This window comes from Anolis sagrei, chromosome 3, assembly GCF_037176765.1.
Source record: "Anolis sagrei isolate rAnoSag1 chromosome 3, rAnoSag1.mat, whole genome shotgun sequence".
Classification (NCBI taxonomy): Eukaryota; Metazoa; Chordata; class Lepidosauria; order Squamata; family Dactyloidae; genus Anolis; species Anolis sagrei.
In genome coordinates, this window is record NC_090023.1 from 43462365 (window position 1) to 43482507 (window position 20143).

General features: G+C 39.9%; 1 protein-coding gene across 1 annotated transcript in view; it reads left to right on the plus strand.

Annotated features, from left to right (window-relative positions):
* Positions 1-8018: 8018 nt before the first annotated feature.
* Positions 8019-20143, plus strand: part of ZPLD1 (zona pellucida like domain containing 1) — a 51711-nt gene continuing 39586 nt past the window's right edge. The window contains exons 1-2 of the mRNA XM_060770683.2: positions 8019-8123; positions 15434-15547. Coding sequence (XP_060626666.2) covers positions 15442-15547 — 106 coding nt within the window. The 5' untranslated portion in view covers positions 8019-8123; positions 15434-15441. The remainder of the gene's footprint in view (positions 8124-15433; positions 15548-20143) is intronic.

The following is a 20143-nucleotide window of genomic DNA, read 5'->3' on the forward strand; positions in this document are numbered from 1 at the left end:
TCTCACTCAGTTGTGTCCACCGGGTTTCGGAGTGCATCAGCAGGCCAGACTGGGGGGGTGGGGAGGAGGGGTTGCAGTGGTCTTCCGGCAATCCATCGCCGTGGTCTGGCGCAGCTCAGGACTTTATGGCCATCATGACGACCATAGGACTGTCACAAATAATATCTGGACCCACCCATCAGGCTGGACATACACTTGACCTTGTTTTCGTGGCGAACAGCGAAATGATTAGAGTGGAAGAACAAAACATCCTTCCGGTGTCATGGTCTGATCATTATCTGATCAGTTTTAGACTCACTGCGACCTTTAACCTCCGCAGGGGTGGAGGACAGATTAAACTGGTCCGCCCTAGGAGACTGATGGATCTGGATGGATTCCTGAGGAATCTTGGGGTTTTTCCTGTCATGGAGCCTGGCGATCCTATCGACGCCTTGGTGACTCTCTATAATGGGGAGATGTCCAGGGCGATAGATGCGATCGCTCCTGAACGTCCCATCCCATTGCGTCGTGACAGGCCTTCTCCCTGGTTCACCGGGGAGCTGGCTGTGATGAAGCATACGAGAAGGGGGCTAGAGCGCAAATGGAGGAAATCTCGGGACGTATCTGATCAAGCACAGGCTAAAGCCTCCCTTCGGGCATATTCCGTGGCTATACGGGTGGCCAGGAAATCTTTCACGACCACCCGTATAGCATCTGCAGCAAATAGATCATCGGAGCTGTTCCGGGTTGTGGGAGAGCTCCTTCATCCACCTGTGGTGGAGGAGATCTCTGACGACTCAGCAGCTCGGTGTTGCGATTTCGCACACCATTTTGCAGGCAAAGTTGCTCAGATACGCCTTGAGCTTGACTCCAATTTCATTGCAGTGCCAGAGGAGGTGACAGAGGCATCTGCTTGTCCAATTTTGTGGGATTCTTTTAGGCTTGTTCTTCCTGAAACCGTAGAAGAGGTCCTTGGGGCTGTGAGGGCGACCACCTCGTCTCTAGACCCGTGCCCATCTTGGCTCATTAAATCGGCCAAGGAGGGGCTGGTTGATTGGTTTGTGTTGATCATTAATGCATCGTTGGAACAAGGGACTTTTCCATCTAATCTGAAGCAGGCTGTGGTTCGGCCACTCCTTAAGAAGGCTTCCCTTGACTCCACGGTGCTGAGCAATTACAGGCCAATCTCCAACCTCCCTTTCTTGGGTAAGGTGCTGGAGCGGGTGGTCGCCTTGCAGCTCCAGGGCTTTTTGGATGATATCGACTACCTAGATCAGTCACAGTCTGGTTTCAGGCCTGGTCACGGCACTGAGACAGCCTTGGTCACCTTGGTGGATGACCTCCGCAGAGAGCTGGACAGGGGGAGTGTGACTCTGTTGGTTCTCTTGGACATCTCAGCGGCTTTCGATACCATCGATTATGGTATCCTTCTGGGTCGTCTCTCTGGGATGGGCCTTGGGGGCACGGTTCTGTCGTGGCTCCAGTCCTTCCTGGAGGGATGAACCCAGATGGTGAAGCTGGGAGACACCTGCTCGGATCCCTGGCCTTTGACCTGTGGGGTCCCGCAAGGTTCTATTTTGTCTCCCATGCTCTTTAACATCTACATGAAACCGCTGGGAGAGGTCATTCGGAGTTTTGGAGTTGGGTGCCATCTCTATGCAGATGACGTACAACTCTACTACTCCTTTCCATCTAATTCCAAGGAGGCCTCTCAGGTGTTGGACGAGTGCCTGGCCGCTGTGTCTATCTGGATGAGGAGGAACAAGCTGAAAATCAATCCTGACAAGACAGAGGTCCTCCTGGTCGATCGCAAACCGGATCGGGGTATAGGGTGGCTACCTGTGTTGGACGGGGTTACACTCCCCCTGAAGCCACAGGTCCGCAGCTTGGGAGTCCTCTTGGATTCTTCGCTCACGCTTGAGGCTCAGGTGTCGGCGGTGTCCGGGAGGGCTTTTGCACAACTGAGACTTGTGCGCCAGCTGCGACCGTACCTCGCGAAGGCTGATCTGGCCGGGGTGGTCCATGCCTTGGTCACCTCCAGATTGGATTACTGCAATGCGCTCTATGTGGGGCTGCCCTTGAAAACGGCTCAGAAACTCCAACTGGTTCAGCGGGCTGCAGCCAGGATGCTGACTGGGGCTCATTACAGAGAGAGGTCGACCCCTCTGTTTAAGGAGCTCCACTGGCTGCCATTTATTTTCCGAGCCCAATTTAAGGTGCAGGTGCTCACCTACAAAGCCCTGAACGGTTTGGGACCACCCTACCTGCGTGACCGCATCACCATCTATGAACCCACACGCTCTCTTCGGTCATCTGGAGAGGCCCTGCTCGTGATCCCACCCGCGTCGCAAGCGCGGCTGGTGGGGACGCGAGACAGGGCCTTCTCTGTGGTGGCCCCCGTCTTTGGAACGCCCTCCCAAAAGATCTTAGGCAGGCCCCTACATTGGCTGTCTTCAGAAAGAATTTAAAAACCTGGCTATTCCGATGTGCCTTTTCAGAGTAGGAATCCCCATCACCAAGTCCCAGAAGCACTTTAGTTGTATTAAGATCGCTGCACACCGCATCTTATAATCCTACATTCCTCCTGCCACTTCAGCACTTTTTAATTCTGTACCCACTGCTCTGGCCAGCCCAGTTTTAAAGTGTCCTGATATTGTTATTGTTGTTGTTTTTTGCTTACTGTTTTTGATTTGCTTGGTATTGCTGCTGTATCATGTTTTATTGTATTGTGTTTTGTGGCTTCGGCCTATGTGAGCCGCATCGAGTCCTACGGGAGATGCTAGCGGGGTACAAATAAAGTTAATAATAATAATAATTATTATTATTATTGGATTATGATGCTCTTACTATGTCAAACTGGCCTAGTAGATTAACAATCTGGGAAATGTAATTTAGGGCAGGGCCTTCTGAATTCTCTGGCATGGGGCTTCTCGCCTTCCCAATATACATTTCCCAGAATGCTGTGCTTTCTCAGTTTCTTTCCCAGCAAACTCTGCTTTTTCCTTGCTGCTTCCCTCTCCTAATGGTGAGAGGACATTAAATTAAAGAGGAATGGCAGTCTTTTTGGCTTTGTTTTGCTTGCTTGTTTGCCCTGAAAATGAAACTAACTTTGGGAGTTTTCCAAGGTTTACAAAATTCAAATGTAAAAGTATTGAGTAAGTCTTGATTCTTAAGTTCTTGGCGCAGGCCACATCCACGTGTCAGATATCACATTGTAAATACAAATGTAATGAATTTGATCCAACTTATTAAGACTAATGATAATTTTACACAGCCTTAATAGATAGAAAGACAGAGCTCCTCATATTATTAGACAGTCTTTTGCTCACCTAATGCTGATATACTTACAGTTGCTTGCATCACTTTTTCAGCTTCTTCCAAAGTATTTATTTCTCCATGGAAATGGCTTTGTTGCAAGAACTGTGGGCCAAAATGATTTTGTGGAGCTAAAACTAGAATTTTCTTTCTCAGTGCATTCCTCATATTAACATTGTTTTTTTTTCACATAAACAAGATAGGCTTGCTGTTGTTATAGTCTAGGAGATGAAGTGCTTAAGGTATCTTAGACTTTAAAGAGGGCTGAATCATAATATGCAGTTTCCAAACCAGCTTTGCTTACACATGAAGAATGCATATGTTGCATATGAAGGCAAGTGCTTCAGTGAAACCAAGACCCATAGGGCTGAAGCAATGGGACTTAAATATTGTTAAATGACCTCAGCATATGAGGTCCTTTTTGGTAGTATGTGCTGGTTTGCTTCTACTTTTATGCTGCAGCCTACTGGTTCCCATCTCATGATGTAGAGTTAGGGTTCTGGTGGAGATCCATCATAAAAGTAAAAGCAAACCACCACATGCTACTACTGCAGCATCACGGGAGGCTTCCCATGTTGAATAGCAACATGGGAGGCTTCCCTGTCCACCTTCCATAAAGACTTAAAAGCTTGGATGTTTTAATGTGCCCTTGATTAATCGGTTCATCTATTGACTAGGCCCACCTAGCCCTAACTTATTGTCTGGCTCTGTAGCACTTTATTACCAACTCCACTCTTACAACTGTATTGCACTAGCCCTTGCCCCACCCTCCTAAATCTGAACATGCCCACTGTTCTCTGCTACTGGTTGATAGTTATCGATGTTATTATGTTTTTATGATGTCTGTTGCATGGTTTTATTGTTTAAATTATTGCAATGCAATGTATTTTAATTTTGCTATATTTTACTTCTGTTTTTGCTGGGCTTGGTCCCCATGTAAGCCAGGGAGATGTTGGCGGGATATAAGGATAAAGTTATTATTATTATGAAGTCAACAGGGTGAAGCCAGGCAGCCAACGCTTTCCCCCATGGGATGGGGACTCGGGTGAGTTGGGTGATGCGAGGATGACGAGTTCCCCATGCCCCCTGATGGTTACAGCCGAATTCTCCATGATTCATGGCAATTCTGGCAGCCCATCTGATAAGGTCGAAAGACAGCCTCCACCTGCCATTCCTCCCTTAAGCTTCCTTGTTCCTTCTGGGTTTAGCTGCAATCATCTCAGTGACTGAGGAGAGGTCTGAATTGATTTTCAAAAATTTTTGTATTCTCATGAATTATTCCTGTTGTAATTCAAGATTTTTGGATATAGCTTAGTATTCAGTAGAAATTTGTCAGGAGTCAATTTCTGACGGCATGAAGACATCACAAATTCCCTCCGTGACATCCTGACTGAATCATCCTGACTGCCTCAATTCTCTCTCTGCGACATTTTGAAGCCAGCAGAGGGCGCTGGAAACCTTGTATTGGAACTTGTGACGCAACGAGCTCTAATAAGGAAACTGGGAAGAGGGGGGAGGTGGGTAGGAAAGGTGAATAAAAGGAAGTGGTGGTGGGAAGAAGTCAGTAGTGTCTTTCTTTGCTGCAGAGATACAAGCAATATATTCATTTCCAAGCAAAACCGGCTTGTGAGTGATCATTTAATACTGCTATATAAAATCTACAGTCTTACAAGACCTACACCTCATTCTTTTTGCAAACATCTGTTTCTGGTGAAGATTAAAGTAATAAAAATAATTATAGAACTTTTTGTTGATACAAGTCAACACAGTTTCTTGTATTTTGCAATATCTTTGATGGCTAAGGCTGTATCATTATTGAAGACTGTAATTTTGCATTACAGTTAAGGGCATAATTTTATGACCCCCAAGGAAATCTGTATTGGGATCATGAGATACTATAAAACTTGCTTATGCTGCATTGAAAGAGGCTAACTGCATAGATTATAACACCAAAAGTCCTCCACAGAGTGCAAGATTTATTGGGAAATAAGACAAATAGTAGCAGATTTCTCAATCAAATAACATATGTAACAACAATTGAAAAAAATCAGTTCCTGGTTTGTAAGTGTTATTTCCTATTTATTTGTGTGATACTTATTTTGAAAGTAGTTGTTATACTACAGAAATTTAGTTTTTGTGACTGCCACAAATGGTGTTGAATTGGTTGAGACTCTGTGACATATTCATTGAAAAACTGTAGCAAAATGTGTTGTAGGGTGTCCCACAAAAACAGAGTTTTTGCAGTTTAATAAACCTTTTCCATGTTTTTAGAAGATATAAGAGTAAGGAAGATGTAAGAGTAATGAAGGCATTTGGAGAGATTTAGGAAATGGAAAGTGAAGGTTCATTCATAGAAATTGAAAGATGAAAGATAAACATATAATTTCCACCCAGTTCCAAGATAGCACTTCCCAAAATGCTCTAATAGCAAACTTGGAAAATGGAAGAGAAACGAGGATAGTGATACCATTTATTCCTTTGTATTGTTGTGATTGGAAAGTGCTGTTGAGACATGTATCCCAGATTAGAAGGTAAGGTTGCCAATGAACAATTTCCAGCTCCTCTCTTCTCTTTCCCAGCCCTTATCCCCATTCTGATGTTTTCCTTATAGAGAGTTGTTTAACATTATTTTGGAGAAAGCACTTGATTTTCTTAAATGCAGTTTGATGTCATAGTAACCAAGTTATCTTGACTTACTTCAAACCAATTTGATAAGATTTGGAACCAATCCAGATTGTTTTAAAATGGCTCTATTTACTTTGAGATTTGGGTTTTGTCTGAATGTGTTGCACAACCCCATAAAAATCTCTAAGGTGCTTATTTTTTCTCCTGTGCAGCCTTATCTCTACATTCTGCCTTGGATGGTGTGAAACTGGCAGGACTTTAGAAATCATTGTTGCTCTGGTGCAGAGTCACCTTTATAGAATTCTTATGTTCTTTTCTTAGTTCCAGTTAGCTAAGCAAACTGAAAATTACTGAGCAATCAAAATTACTTTCTCAAATTGCATAGGTGGATGCAGATCTGAGCAAATGCCACATTGGGTTGTTGTAGGTTTTTCGGGATGTATGGCCCTGTATGACATTTCACCTGCATCTATGGCACGCATCCTCAGAGGTTGTGAGGTCTGTTGGAAACTAGGAAAATCCAGGGTGGAATGTCCAGGGTGGGAGAAAGAATGCTTGTCTGTTGGGAGCTAGGTGTGAATGTTTCAATGTTTCAATTGAAATGTGGATGGTTTCAACAGAGAGGAGGAGGCCATGAGGGTTAACAGAATCTGGCTACCAGTATTAAAAAACTCTAAAATTATAACAGTAAATAAAAAACAAAACTCAAACACAGGGGAATCCAGAGAAGAAACAATAAGGAACAGCTAATCACCACTCAACAAAGAATTCCCTCAGGTAGTAAGAGGGCACACCTAAAAACTGTCAGGCCATCAAATGCTAATCAAGGTGGTCAAATGAAACATTCACACCTAGCTCCAATGGAGAAGAGTTCTTTCTCTCCTGGACTTTACACAGATTTATAAACCCAATTTTCCTAGTTTCCAACAGACCTCACAACCTCTGAGGATGCCTGACATTGTGATGCAGGTGAAACATCAGGAGAGAATACTTCTAGAACATGGCCATACCATCCAAAAAACCTACAACAACCCAGTGACTCCAGCCATGAAAGCCTTCGACAATACAAAATGCAACATTGTTGTTATTCTTATTCTGTACATCCTTTCAGAGTGATGTTATTTCCACCCTTTTAAAAATATATATATCTGAACATGGAGGTGGTAAAGCCACTATTGAGATGCGGCTCAAATAGTTCCAAAGATTTATTTGACATTTATTCAACTTTTTATAATTTAAACTGTTTTGTTCTTGTTTTCCTGCATCACACAATTCATTTCCCATTTTTCTCCCAGTACATGACCTAAGGCAGCACCTGTGTTACAAACTGTCTCATCTGCTATGTGTTCAAATTTGTTTCTTTGCCCCTTCTCTTAACATCCATGGACAAAAGCAATAAAGTGGAGAGGAAATCCCTCACAAAGATTTTTTTTAAAAGATTCATGATTGTAAAGATGAGACAGCAGAACTGCCAAATTAAGGTTCAGTTTCCAGCCATTTTCTCTTTTCTATTGTGCTCAGTTGGTTTTGTATGTATAGATAGATACCTTATTGGTGAATATTGTTTTGATGACAGTTGCATTCAATATGACATCTCATATCACATTCTATCTCAAAATGAAATGTGCTTTTCTCTTTTTGCTCACTTGTTTTTGAGTGTGATCACAATTGAAAAAGGGTTAGAAACTTCTCACAAAGTACAACAGGACACTGATAACTTTGCAAGCCAGAGACTGATGTTATCTCCATGCTTTTTTTTTAAAAAAAGCATACAACAGCAGACAAGATCTTTCCACAATGAGCTGATGACAGAGTAATATCTCCAGATTGATTGTTCGCCCCCCACGGACCCCTTGAAATATTTTAACCCTGAAAAGTTGTAGATCAAAAGCATAAAACCAAAAGAAAAAAAAGGAACACAAAACTGAGGGGAAAAAGCCCTATCATAAAGAACCTACTCAGATTTCAGTCTGGTGATGAACAGGCTTGGTAAGTATTTTGAGACCTGGCAGATTTTCCCCTCTAAAATCCAGGCAAAGTTTTAAAAAAGAATTTCCATAATGAGTGTCTTTTTCCTTGTCGGAGGCAGTGGAGTATTTTCTGAAAAAGTTCCAGCTAGGCAGTGATGTTAAACAGATGATTACATTCAGCAGTACAGGATACATGGAGTTCAGCTGACTCAAGTTCTGATCTGGGGGATTTGGGTAAGTACCCTTCATAGAAACTGCTTAAGAGGTTCCACAATATTTTTCGAGGGTAAAAAACAAATATGAATATTTTCCGAAGTTTCCTTTGTGTCACTCATCAAGCAATATGGGATCATGGGTAATTCTAGTGGAGCTTGTTGAGAGTTGACTATGGACAAGATGAATTAAGCATCTGTCAAAGCTTCAGTTTGAGAGGGATTGTGTTAATTTTGCATCCTGGATTGATGAAACCTAGCAATGTGTTAGGCTGCTGTTTGGATTTAGGATTGGAACTGTCTTGGGATGAAGATGCAGATCTAGCACAGAACTTTGCAAGTGGTTCCAGACAGTCTTATCCGGCTTATGGCATCAGTCTAACCCATTCCCAAAATCAAAGCCATGTGAAAATCAAATGAGAGGATTTTGATCAATGGGATTTCTTATCTGGATTCTACTGCAATAGAAGGACAGAAATTCAATGTGTGCACAGTTTCACTATTACCAAAAGTTTCATATTATAGGGAGGGAAGCAGATTTTTGTTTATTTATTTTGTTTCTTTTAAAAATGACTACATCTTCTTTAAGGAGAAATAAGTTGAACTTGAAATAAAATCCCTTTGTTCAACCAATATAACTGAAAATAGCAGAATAATATTTAAATGTATACCAAACAGGATTTTATCCACCCTTGGGGATAGCTAAAGTAGACCTAATCTAACTCTTCTTTATTATGAATATAATTCTTTATAAAAGAATTTGGCATATTTCCTCCCTCCCTCCTTTCATCTAAACTAGACAAGGCATATTTTGGCAATTGCTCCCAGAACAGCTGTAAAGCTTCTCAGAGTCCAGGATCATTATTGAGTGAGATTCAAAATAAATGAGGAATCGTTTTTTTCTATTTTGCCATAAAAATGTGGGTTCCCCCCCTGTGCTGGCTTTCCAACAAAAAAGTAGATGGATAGAAAATGTAAAAGCTAAGGTAACTACTGGCATTTTATATGCAGAATTAATGAAATTTTGGAAACATCTACTGTATACCAAAAGGTACACATAATTTGAAGAAAGAGGAGGAGGAGGAGGTTAGAATCGGGTATATTATATTGCACCAAATTTTACATTCCTTACAGATAATTTCTTTTTTCGAAGAAGAGAGATCAAAACTAGGTATAAAGCAATAAAATAATACTGTCTTTATTCACACTGAAAACAGAAGGCTTCACTAAAATCTGTGCTATTTCCTTCAATCATTTCTGGAGGATTTCTGCCTTGACTTTTCGTTCACTGTGAAAGGATGCACAGAATAACAATAACAACATAGTAATATTTGTTTGGATCTGCATCCACCTATGCAGTTGGAGAAATTCAACACTGTAAAACAAGAAGCTGCCTGCTATTGAATAAGATCTTCAATCTCAGTAGCTCAGTAATGTGTCTTCATAGAAAATGCAATAGTTGTCCCACTACTGGAAGAGCAATAATTTTATCCCTACTGTTAAAGCCAAAGCAGATCTTCTGCATGCATCTGACCCTCGATCCTCTTTCTCCAAACCTTCATTGCCCCATTTCAACCTACATATATCTATGACCATTTAATTTTTTAGAAAAAGGATTAAGAAAAGGAGAATTGCAGACATTTCCGGGTGAACATATTTTGCTGTTGCAGCAAAAAGCTTGAAAAAGAAAATTCAATAATCTTCTCATTAGCAATACAATTATAAAATATGTCAAACATAGAAATAGATTTTATCAAATCAAGCCAGCTATAAATAACACAGCCAAATAAAAAAATCTTGGTGTTGCGATTTTTAGGGCCGTTCCTGGGGATATTTTGGGTGCTGATTCAGAAAATTGCATCGGATAGACTGCATCAGCTCTAGTTTCTTAGATATGGTTATCATGGATGTCTGTGGGTAAGCAGATGAAGACTGGTAGGTGGCATACAATGTTCTATATCTCAAACTCTATTGCTGAGATGGGTGCCATTTTTGGAATCGGCAGGTCAAATATACTCAGAAACAGATTTAACAGTTAAGACTCCAAAATGTATGTTGGCAAGTATAATATATCCATCTAGCTATGCATGCATCCATCCACCAATACACTGGTCAAAATCCTTTTTTTGTGGTCCTGACCATTGAAACCATTGATTTATCGACATGTTAGGACACAATTCAACAATTGATTGAATGGACTAACCAACTGGATGCTAATCATGAAATCTATGCTGGATTAATCAATTTCTAAAATATATGAATATCTGTTGTGATAAAAACCCAACAGATTTTGTTGGAGACCATCTTGACCATTTGTTTTTTGAAAAAATATTTAACAGTCATACCAAGTTGCTACAAAGATTTTGTACAATGAAATAAAGGAGCAAAAAGAAAACAAATAGTCTTATGGTATTTTCAAAAAGTGGACATGTTTTATTGCAGACAGCAGGCCATTTCAATCATGTGGGATAAAATATGTCATTCTCTAAGACCTCTTAACACTCTTTGGTGTTTAAGAAATGCAATGAAAAACTCTGGCTTTTTAATCCCAAAATAAGATTGTGGCAAATTTAAAAGATAAAGAAAATTGTCCAATTGTATTTTTGAAATGTTGTTAAATTGTTGTTGCTATGAGCATGGTATCATTTCTGCTATCTTCAACTACCTTTGCAATGAAATGAGTGTTACTATTTCTTAGTTATTAGATACAAGATACACTTTGGAAATGGCCAAAATGAATTCACAAAGGGAATTAAGCCTTCACTCCTAAATGAATTTAAAAGTGAGTTAAGTGCTGTTAAACTTACTAGAATTTGTCATGAGTCAATAGACTTATGACCATGCTAACATAATTTGGGTCTTTAGAATGTTCCGTCAAATATGCCAAAACCTTAATAGGTTTCCTATATAGTTCTTGAATAATGGGAAGGAAATAATTATTAAACAGTCAATAATACTTTAAAATGTTTTAGTAGAAAACCACTCAGCACTCTGAACTATGGACAATTCAAAATTATTCTATGTATATTTAGTGATTCCTACTGCCAGAAAGATTTTAGGATACTTTTGCTGTGATTGATAAACTTTGGTGTGAGGCGACTATCTCTTCCCAAGATCAACTGGGGAATCAACATTTTCCTATAAGAAAACATGTATAGTTTTCCTCAAAAAATATTCAAAACAGTTCAAATATTTCACTATTTCAATATTTAAGAAATACATCAATAATCACGGCAGCTGAATCCTCATGACAACCAGTTAAATTACCTCAGGGTGCATTGTTTGTATGTTTACATGCTTTGTCTGCCACCAAATGGGACATGAAGCAGGATCTGTTTTTAAAAAGATTGTTTTTTTTTTAAAAAAAAGACAGAAGAGAAGCTAAACAATCAGAGCCTAGAAAATGTGTCCTTTGAACAATATTGAGATCACTGAAGAAGACAGAATTATGTTTCCTCAATTATTTATCCCCCCTGCAGTCCCCTGATTTTTAACATTGCAGTAGCTTAAAACTTCAATTGAGTATTTGGAAATGCAGTTTAGGCATCTGAAGAAAAGGGGCAAAGTTACCAATGCAAAGAAAACACAGCAATTTTTTTGTGTCAGAAGTGACTTGAGAAATTGCAAGTCGCTTCTGGTATGAGATGTTGCACCTCAGAGTAGAATTACCTTGCTGAAGGACACCAAACTGCGCACAGCCAATAGTCTTTATGGTTTATTAGAAGTAAAAGGTAAAAAGTTCTTAAAAGCAAAAGTACTGTTTCAAAAGATCAGGATAACATAGCACTTGAAGCATAATCCAATAGGCATCAGCAAAACAAGACCCAAGAGAACATGACAAAGTCCTGGAATCATGAACACAAAAACAGCAAGGTCAATCCAGCCTAGCTTAGGCAAACTTCTTAGGTGAACACGAAAGTTGCTTTGACAAAGATCTCATCTCAAACCTCTTGTAATGGACCCTTTGCAAACATGAAGGCATTTCGTTGGCCTCTAGCCTCCCTCTTGTTTGCAATCCTTTCACTTCGGACATGAAATTCCAACCGGGCTGCTCTATCTAATGTTCCCGTTTCATCAAGGTCAATCTGTTCGTTAGCAGCCTGCTTTTCTGTTTGTTCATTATCAGGCCGGGAACTAGGCAAAGAGCTATCTTCTCTTTCGGAGTCAATCTGCACCTGGCTGATATTTTCAGTTTCTGCACTCTCAGGCCTTGCTGTGGGAAACTACCTTTCTTCTTCACTGTCTATAGCAGGGACATCTTGAACCAAAATGTGAACCTGAGTCCCACCATCCTTGTCAGAAACACCCTCTGATTCCAGCTGTGTCACAACATGAGATGTTGCCCAGGGGATGTCCAGATGTTTTACCATCCTGTGACAGGCTTCTCTCATGTCCCAGCATAGGAAGCTGGAGCTGACAGATGGGAGCTCACCCTGCTCCCTGGACTCGAACCACCGACTTTTTGGCAAGTAGTCCTACCAGCACAAGGGTTTAACCCATTGTGTCACCAGGACAAATAGTTGTGAATAATTTTCAATGGATCATTCTCTGGAATGCTAGAAATTTGGGAGGTAAATGAAAAATTCATCGTAGGGAGAGTTTGTTGTGCAATGCTCTCATTTTGCTCCACATTGCTATACCCAGGCCTAGAGTCAATCTTATTGAAATCTATGGGAAGCAGACCTATTGAAATCTATGGAAGAAAGTAATGATAATTGAGGAGTGGTAAAAATTTACCTGATTTGTATTTTCATATTTCAACCTGATTTATGTAGACCAGTATGCAATGTGACATCAAATTATTTTGCAATGTCAATTGAAATTATTTTTGCCATTCCTTCACTTTAAATTTTGTATTGATGTTCTCTCATCACCATGTATAAAAATGCATACTTTATTTTTATATATTTTTTATTCCTACCTCATCCAGGGTTTTATCATTTTACCGTGTCCATTTGGCCTGCCCATTCTGTTTGATTTCATATCGTGTTAATTTGCTTTATTTATGTTATTTTGTTACTGTATGTATTTTATTCTGATGCAATTTTTGTTGTCTGCAGTGTGTAGTCCCCTATGGGGAGATGGTGGTGGGGTATAAATAAAGTTTATTATTATTACATTAGAGTTCTATGGCTTGAAAATAAATCACAATACCAAACTTTATTGGGGGGGGGGGGGGGTACTTTAAAATCCATACAAATTTTAATGCAAGATGTATTAAAATGTATGCATGATGTATGCAAGAATGTATATGATTTTTAATGCAAGATGTATGTAAGGATGTCTATGATTTTTCATAACAGTTTTATTAAAATCACAGTTATGGGAAATTGGAATGGAAAGAACTTGAACAAATGGATAATATTGAGAACTAAATAGACAAATCCATCTGTCCCTCAGTCCAAATCTGGCAAAATGAGTCTTCCATCCCTTTTCTTCCCTTTTCTTCAATGCTGCAGCCTTTGAACAGTTCATAAACTCTCTCCAAAGGGGTTGCCATCTCTTCCGAACAAGGTTTTGGGGTTCAAAACTATTGCAGTGAGAAAGGCTCGCTTCTTCCAACTTCTTTTTCATTCTGTGTGCATTTTAATGAAATTTCCCCAATATACTTTAAAATTGTTCTTTAGTTTCAAGCCATAAAACACTAAAGCATACAACCAAATAGACTGAAAGGGTGCTGGCATAAAACATAGATAATGAAAATGCAGTGTTTGTTGTTTGTTCACTGGTGAGGTGTGTCTTGTTCGATTGTAAAAAAAGATTTATAATTATTACCTTTCTATGAAAGCTACCTCATCACAGATTTGATCCAATAAAGTTTGATAAATGACTGTCCAAATAATATGCATAACTAATGTATGCTGATTATGAATACAGTAATGGCTCTAACAGGATGGTTTATATATTTATCCATCATGGAAAAGTAGGTATGATACATAGGAAAAGTTTGGGCACATAATTTTTATCCTTTGCAGCTAGACAATCCTAAAAATGTTGATGTGCTATCTTCAAAAGAAACAGGTTTAGGAAAAATAAAGTCAGCATAAAATAGATGACTACGTAGACAAAATGACTATATACTATCAGCTGTTGTCAGGTTATTCAATTGGAAATTAGGAATACTAATTCTTAATCATGTATTCATACAAAAATCATTCAATGGCAGTAATTCACACACCCATTTGTATGTATGGAAGAAACCGCACTGAATAGCATATTTTCAGTCCCATTGGAGAAGGGAACTCTACAGCTTATGCCTTGTGTAATCCTAGGGTGCATCTACACTGTTCAGATGATGCAGTTTGAAAACACTGCCAAAATATATTAAAAATAGAAAAGACACCACTTTAATTGCCATGGCGCAATGCTATGGCATTCTGGAACCTTTTTTTTGTATCAGGAGCAACTTGAGAAACTGCAAGTTACACAGTGTAGATGCACCCCTAGTGGCTGAAGTCACTTCTGTCTCTACACTTATTTAACAAGTGGTCAGACCCTTGTTGTTGTGGTCTGTAAAGATACTGTTATTTGTGCAACTGATGATGCCATTCCTTAGCTATGAATCCAATTCTGTCATTCATTATAGATTGCACAGAGTCACTTGCAGTAACAGAAAGACACAATTGAATCTGAATAGTAACATATAGTTTGAACATACAAATATAGAAAGAACATGGAAATTGGAGTTCAGTGGAGTACCAGAATATTGGGAAATTTAAAAGCCATGGAAAAAACAAAGCATACTGCAGCTAGGCATTCACACCTGTTTTGATTTGAATTTTCAAAGAACCAAAGCCTATCTGATCTTGGAAGCTAAGCAGAATCAGCCTTGATTAATACTTAGATGGGAGACTGCCAATATATTTGAGACTGTTAATACATTTGAGAGGAAGGAACCAGCAAAAGTATATTATCTGAGTGCCCATAGAGTCACTAAATGTTGACAGGTGACGTGAAGACAGACACACCTGGACACTCACAGACAAAGGGGTATTTTTTGGTCAGGGCTTTCATGATAAGAGCTATTTGGCAATGGAATAGAGTGCTTCGGGGTGTGGTGGACTCACCATCTTTGGAGATTCTCAAACAGAGGCCGGATAGCCATTTGTCAGGAGTGCTTTGATTGTGTGTTCCTGCATGGAAGGGGGTTGGACTGAATGGCCCTTGTGGTCTCTTCCAATTTTTATAATTCCTTATGACTGCTGTTTCAGAATCAGGGCAAGCGGATCATCATTCTTGTATTTTAATTTTGATCAGCTGATATAACTGTTACAACTTGAATGTCTAAGAAAGCAATCCAGGGCAAAGAATAATTGCCTGATGTTCTGCTAGGTTTTGCAATGGAACGAGTATGGCTGCTGCTCCTGCTCACTATAAAGGTGCTCTCAGTGACCACGCAATTCAATGGATACAACTGTGATGCCAGCCTCCACAGCAGATTTCCTGGTAAGTGCTAATTGCAACAAATTAATTAAGTTCTTCGTTATCTAGTTTACAAGATATTCTTTTCAGTAAAAATGAAAAGTTTCAAAGTGACTGAAGAACTGGGAGAAAACACCTCATTAACTGTCTAATGGTGAGTGAAATTCCTGTAAAGCAGCAAAAACTACCAGCTGGGTTATACGTAGGTGCCAATCCAAATAATAACAACATACTTTCTTTTCATCCAAAGGGTGAACTTTAGAGCCCCCTTTTAGTCAAAATGTATCCAATTATTGTTAGAAATATTGGTAACATGTTTTTCCTACAGCAATGTAGGAAGATGTTTCCTTAGGGTCAAACAAAATATAACACGATTCTCAGCAGTTGAGTGAAAGATTTTTAAAAAAATACGCCAGCAAGAAAGCAGGATTCCATAATTGGAGTTATATATAGAGTCAGTGTGGGTCAATCAAGAAGCAACCTCTACCCCTTGTTAGATTTTCATTGAGGTTAGGCATCCTATGCTTGCTACGTACTCTTAAAAAAACAAGAAAAAAGGCATTCATGTAGTAGCTGACAACTGTCATGTCTAATGTTGCACTGAGAAGTCTCTAACATTTCATTTGAAAACTTCAAATTGCTTTTAACTAAATTGCCTTGCTGATGCCTACTCTCCTAATAATGCAAAGCTGAGAATGAATGGCAGCACTATGAATATTTTGAACCCCAAGTATGTGCTTCCCTTCTAACCTGCAGAATAAAAGCGTATTACAGTTTATCAGCAGTTAGGATTTCTGGGAGCTGAAGTCCAAAACATCTGGAGACCCACAGGTTGAGAACCACTGCTATAGACACATATCTACAGTTTGGAGATACTCTTGGACTCGGCTTTGAACCCAGAGACACAGGTTTTTACAGTGGCCAGGAGAACCTTTGCACATTTAAAGCATGTGCTCTAAATGTAACCTTTCCTTGAGATGCTGGATCTGATCACAGTGTTACATGACTTAATTACATCCTGTTTGTATTACTGTGACTAGTCTACTTGGAACTACCTTTGAAGAGTGTTTGAAACTTTAGCTGCTTCAAAGATCTGCAGCCAGACTATTAACTGGGGCATTGTATACCTCTGTTGAAACAGTACCATTGGCTGGCAGTTTGTTTCTGGGCACAAATCAAAGTGCTGATTATGACCTACAAATCCCTATACAACTCAGGTCCAGGATATTTGGTAGACTGTATCTCCCTGAATGAGTTGGTTTGGACTCTGAGATTATCTCTTCTAGCAGGACATTCCATAGACTTGTGATTCAGAGGATCTTTGCAGCTGATGCAAAGGTCTTCTGAATCACAGTTGCCAGTCAGGTTCTGGCAGGCTGGAGTAGATGTCCTCCAGAGGACCTAATGTACAGAAGTTACTGCTATTACTTACAATGTGACAAAATAATATTTATTACTGACACACACTGACTAGAAGTGGTGGAAATGATGGACTATGTCTGAAATCCTGTTGCCAGTGTATGTGTGTGCAACTTGAATTTATGCATGTGTATACCTTTTGGGGTGGTGGGTATTGTGCAAGGAGACATTCAGGACCATTTTGTGCAATATCAAAACAGGTCCCAGTGTTACTGTAACCGTAATTTATTAACTGGAGAAGGAAGGGTGAAGCAAACAGGCCAGCAAAGGACAAGAGGGATCCTCTCACTTCTGTGGGAGTCAACCATATACCATGCAGCTGTGGACAAGTCTACATAGGGACCACCAAATGCAGTGCCCAAACACAAATCAAGGAACATGTAAGGCACTGCAGACTACTTAAGACAGGGAAGTCAGCCATAGCAGAGCACCTGATGAACCAACTGGGACACAGCATATTATTTGAGAACACAGAAATGCTGGACCACTCTAACAACTACCATGTCAGACTACACAGAGAAGCAATTGAAATCCATAAGCATGTGGACAATTTCAACAGAAAGGAGAAAACCATGAAAATGAACAAAATCTGGCTACCAGCAGGCATGTAGCCGAAATTCTCATGGTGGTTCGTGAAAAGGCCTTACTGGTGCATTATTTAAACTGTTATGTTTATTCATATCATGATCTGATCACCATACTCAATATATTCCATATGCATGGGGGTATTGGGGTAATGATACAAAAGGTTTGCTAGGCTAAACCCTCTTTCACTCAAACTCAGCCCCCCCGAAGCCCTCCCTGAAAAAAATTCAGCCCCCCCCCCCCCGAAATGAAATCCTGGCTACGGGCCTGGCTACCAGTATTAAAAAACTCTAAAATTACAACAGCAAAACAACAGAGAGGAAACAATCAGGGACAGCTAATCACCTCTCAACAAAATATTCCCCCAGGCACTAACAAGCCACACCAAAAAACTGTCAGGCCATCAAATGCTAATCAAGATGGTCAGTTGAAACATACACACCAAGCTCCAACAGACAAGAGTTCTTCCACCCTGGTCATTCCACAGATATATAAACCCAATTTTCCTAGTTCCAACAGACCTCACAACCTCTGGGGATGCTTGCCATAGATGCAAGTGAAACGTCAGGAGAGAATGCCTCTAGAACATGGCTATATAGCCCGAAAAAACCTACAACAATCCAAACAGGCCATGTCTGGCTACACATCTGTAGGTATGGAAGAGAACTGAAGTTGTCCTCCCAGATTTCCAAATCCAGGAGAGTGTCCTCTGTTTTCTTTCTCTTACTGCAGAACTCTGCAGGTTCTCATCCAGACAGAATTGCTGTTGAATGCTGCCTGGTTACCTCCTTTGTCCAGCAAATGGTTATGACATTGTTCCCAAGGCTTGAAAGCTGTTTTTTTTAGGGTGATCAGCACAATGGAATGCATAGTATTATGCTACACACTTTTGATGTAGGATCACAGTCTTGGGACCTCATCACATTAAGGTCGAAAAAGCGGGCAACAGCGGGGGGGGGGGGGATTCACTAGACCGAGTGGTAAATCTGGCGGGCAGAGGGGAAAACCAATGTCCCATGCCCCACATTGCCAGCATGGCCACTTTCCCCATCACATAGGGAAAAGCATCACTGCCCGGCTTCTCCCTGCACTGACTCCAGCTTACCAAATGAAAATGCGGGAAGCCTCCCATGATCTCAGGACTCTGCTGTAGGACGCTTCTAGGACAGAGTCAGGATGGAGCCCCATTGGAAGTAGCTCTGTGTCATGTGATGGGCTCCATCAGGCTCTGTCCTGATTCCATCCAGGAAGTATTCTAGGATGCAGCCAAGGCCTCTTGTGATGAGGTCCATGGTCTATGTAACAGAGCTTTTGCTATTCCCATTTTTGAGTTCCATAATGAAATCAATGACATTTAAATGTGTTTAACTTTGGCAATATGTTTTTCTATTTATAATATCTACCAAAACTGACATAATCTCTCTTTTATTCTTATCTTTTCACTTTGAAGATACACAGAGCCAGGAAAACACACAGATACTTTCCTAGCTCCCATTAGAAAGATGACAACTTGTTTCATGTACATTTATAGCTGGCACTGCAGCTCTTTCCTTTCTTCAAAATGGAATATTTTATCTTTTAGTGAAATGGAATAAACAGAAACCTGTCTAAGTCTTAATATTCTCAAGGGTGGATTTTCACTTGGTCCTACCACTGACACAAGGCTGTCTGGTTGAAAGTTTGCCTTTATACTGAAAATAGCTTTAAAAATATGGCATTGATCCCCAGTAGGTAAATCTTAATTTTGAATAGGTGATTATGATAATTGGCAATCCCTGGAGTTTGTCTGCCATCATGAATTTCAGCTTGGCTAATTCACCAAAGTCTGTTGAGAAAAAAAGAATGCTGATTTTAGACTTTGCTTTAATATTTCAGTTGGTGATTTAATGCGTCACAACAGTATAGCTCAATCATGCTTCTGCAAATTTATTGATGTAATAAAAAAGACGATTATACTTGGTAATTAAATTTTTATCATCAAGTTAGCAACAGTAGAACTCCCACTGTGTGCTTGGGGATTTCCTAACATGCCAGACTATCTCTTCCATATGACTATAACCTTTAAGTTACAGTAATCAAGTAGAAAAGAAGGGAGCAACAATAGAAAACATGTGGGCTATTTATGTAGAAACAGAAAGGAGTCAAAGTTTCAGCTGGTTAACTTTAATTTAATCTGTGAAATTCAGCCTTCACTTTTCTATAAACCTTCCCAATGCCAGCACATGCACTTGTTACTATAGTCCAGTGGCATGCTCCCATTAGTTTTGGGATCATTATTGGTCTGTCCTCCATGATTCCACATGCCTATTTTGAGCTATTTGTTAGCTATGTAATTATGTAATTGACACAATTGTTTTATTAATAGAGTTGTCCCTTGTTATTCATTGTGATTTGGGTTCAGGATCCCTGTGCATACCAAAATCCATGGATGCTATTATATACATGGCAACATCAAAGTTGGTTTTGTGGAATTCCTTTTTTGAAATATTTTCAAACTATGGATGGTTAAATCCATGGATATGGAGGGCCAATTATACTGACCATCATCATATGATTATTTTCTCCATTTCCCTTGTTGTTAGCTGCTGTCAAATCACCTATGAATGAGAGACTTCC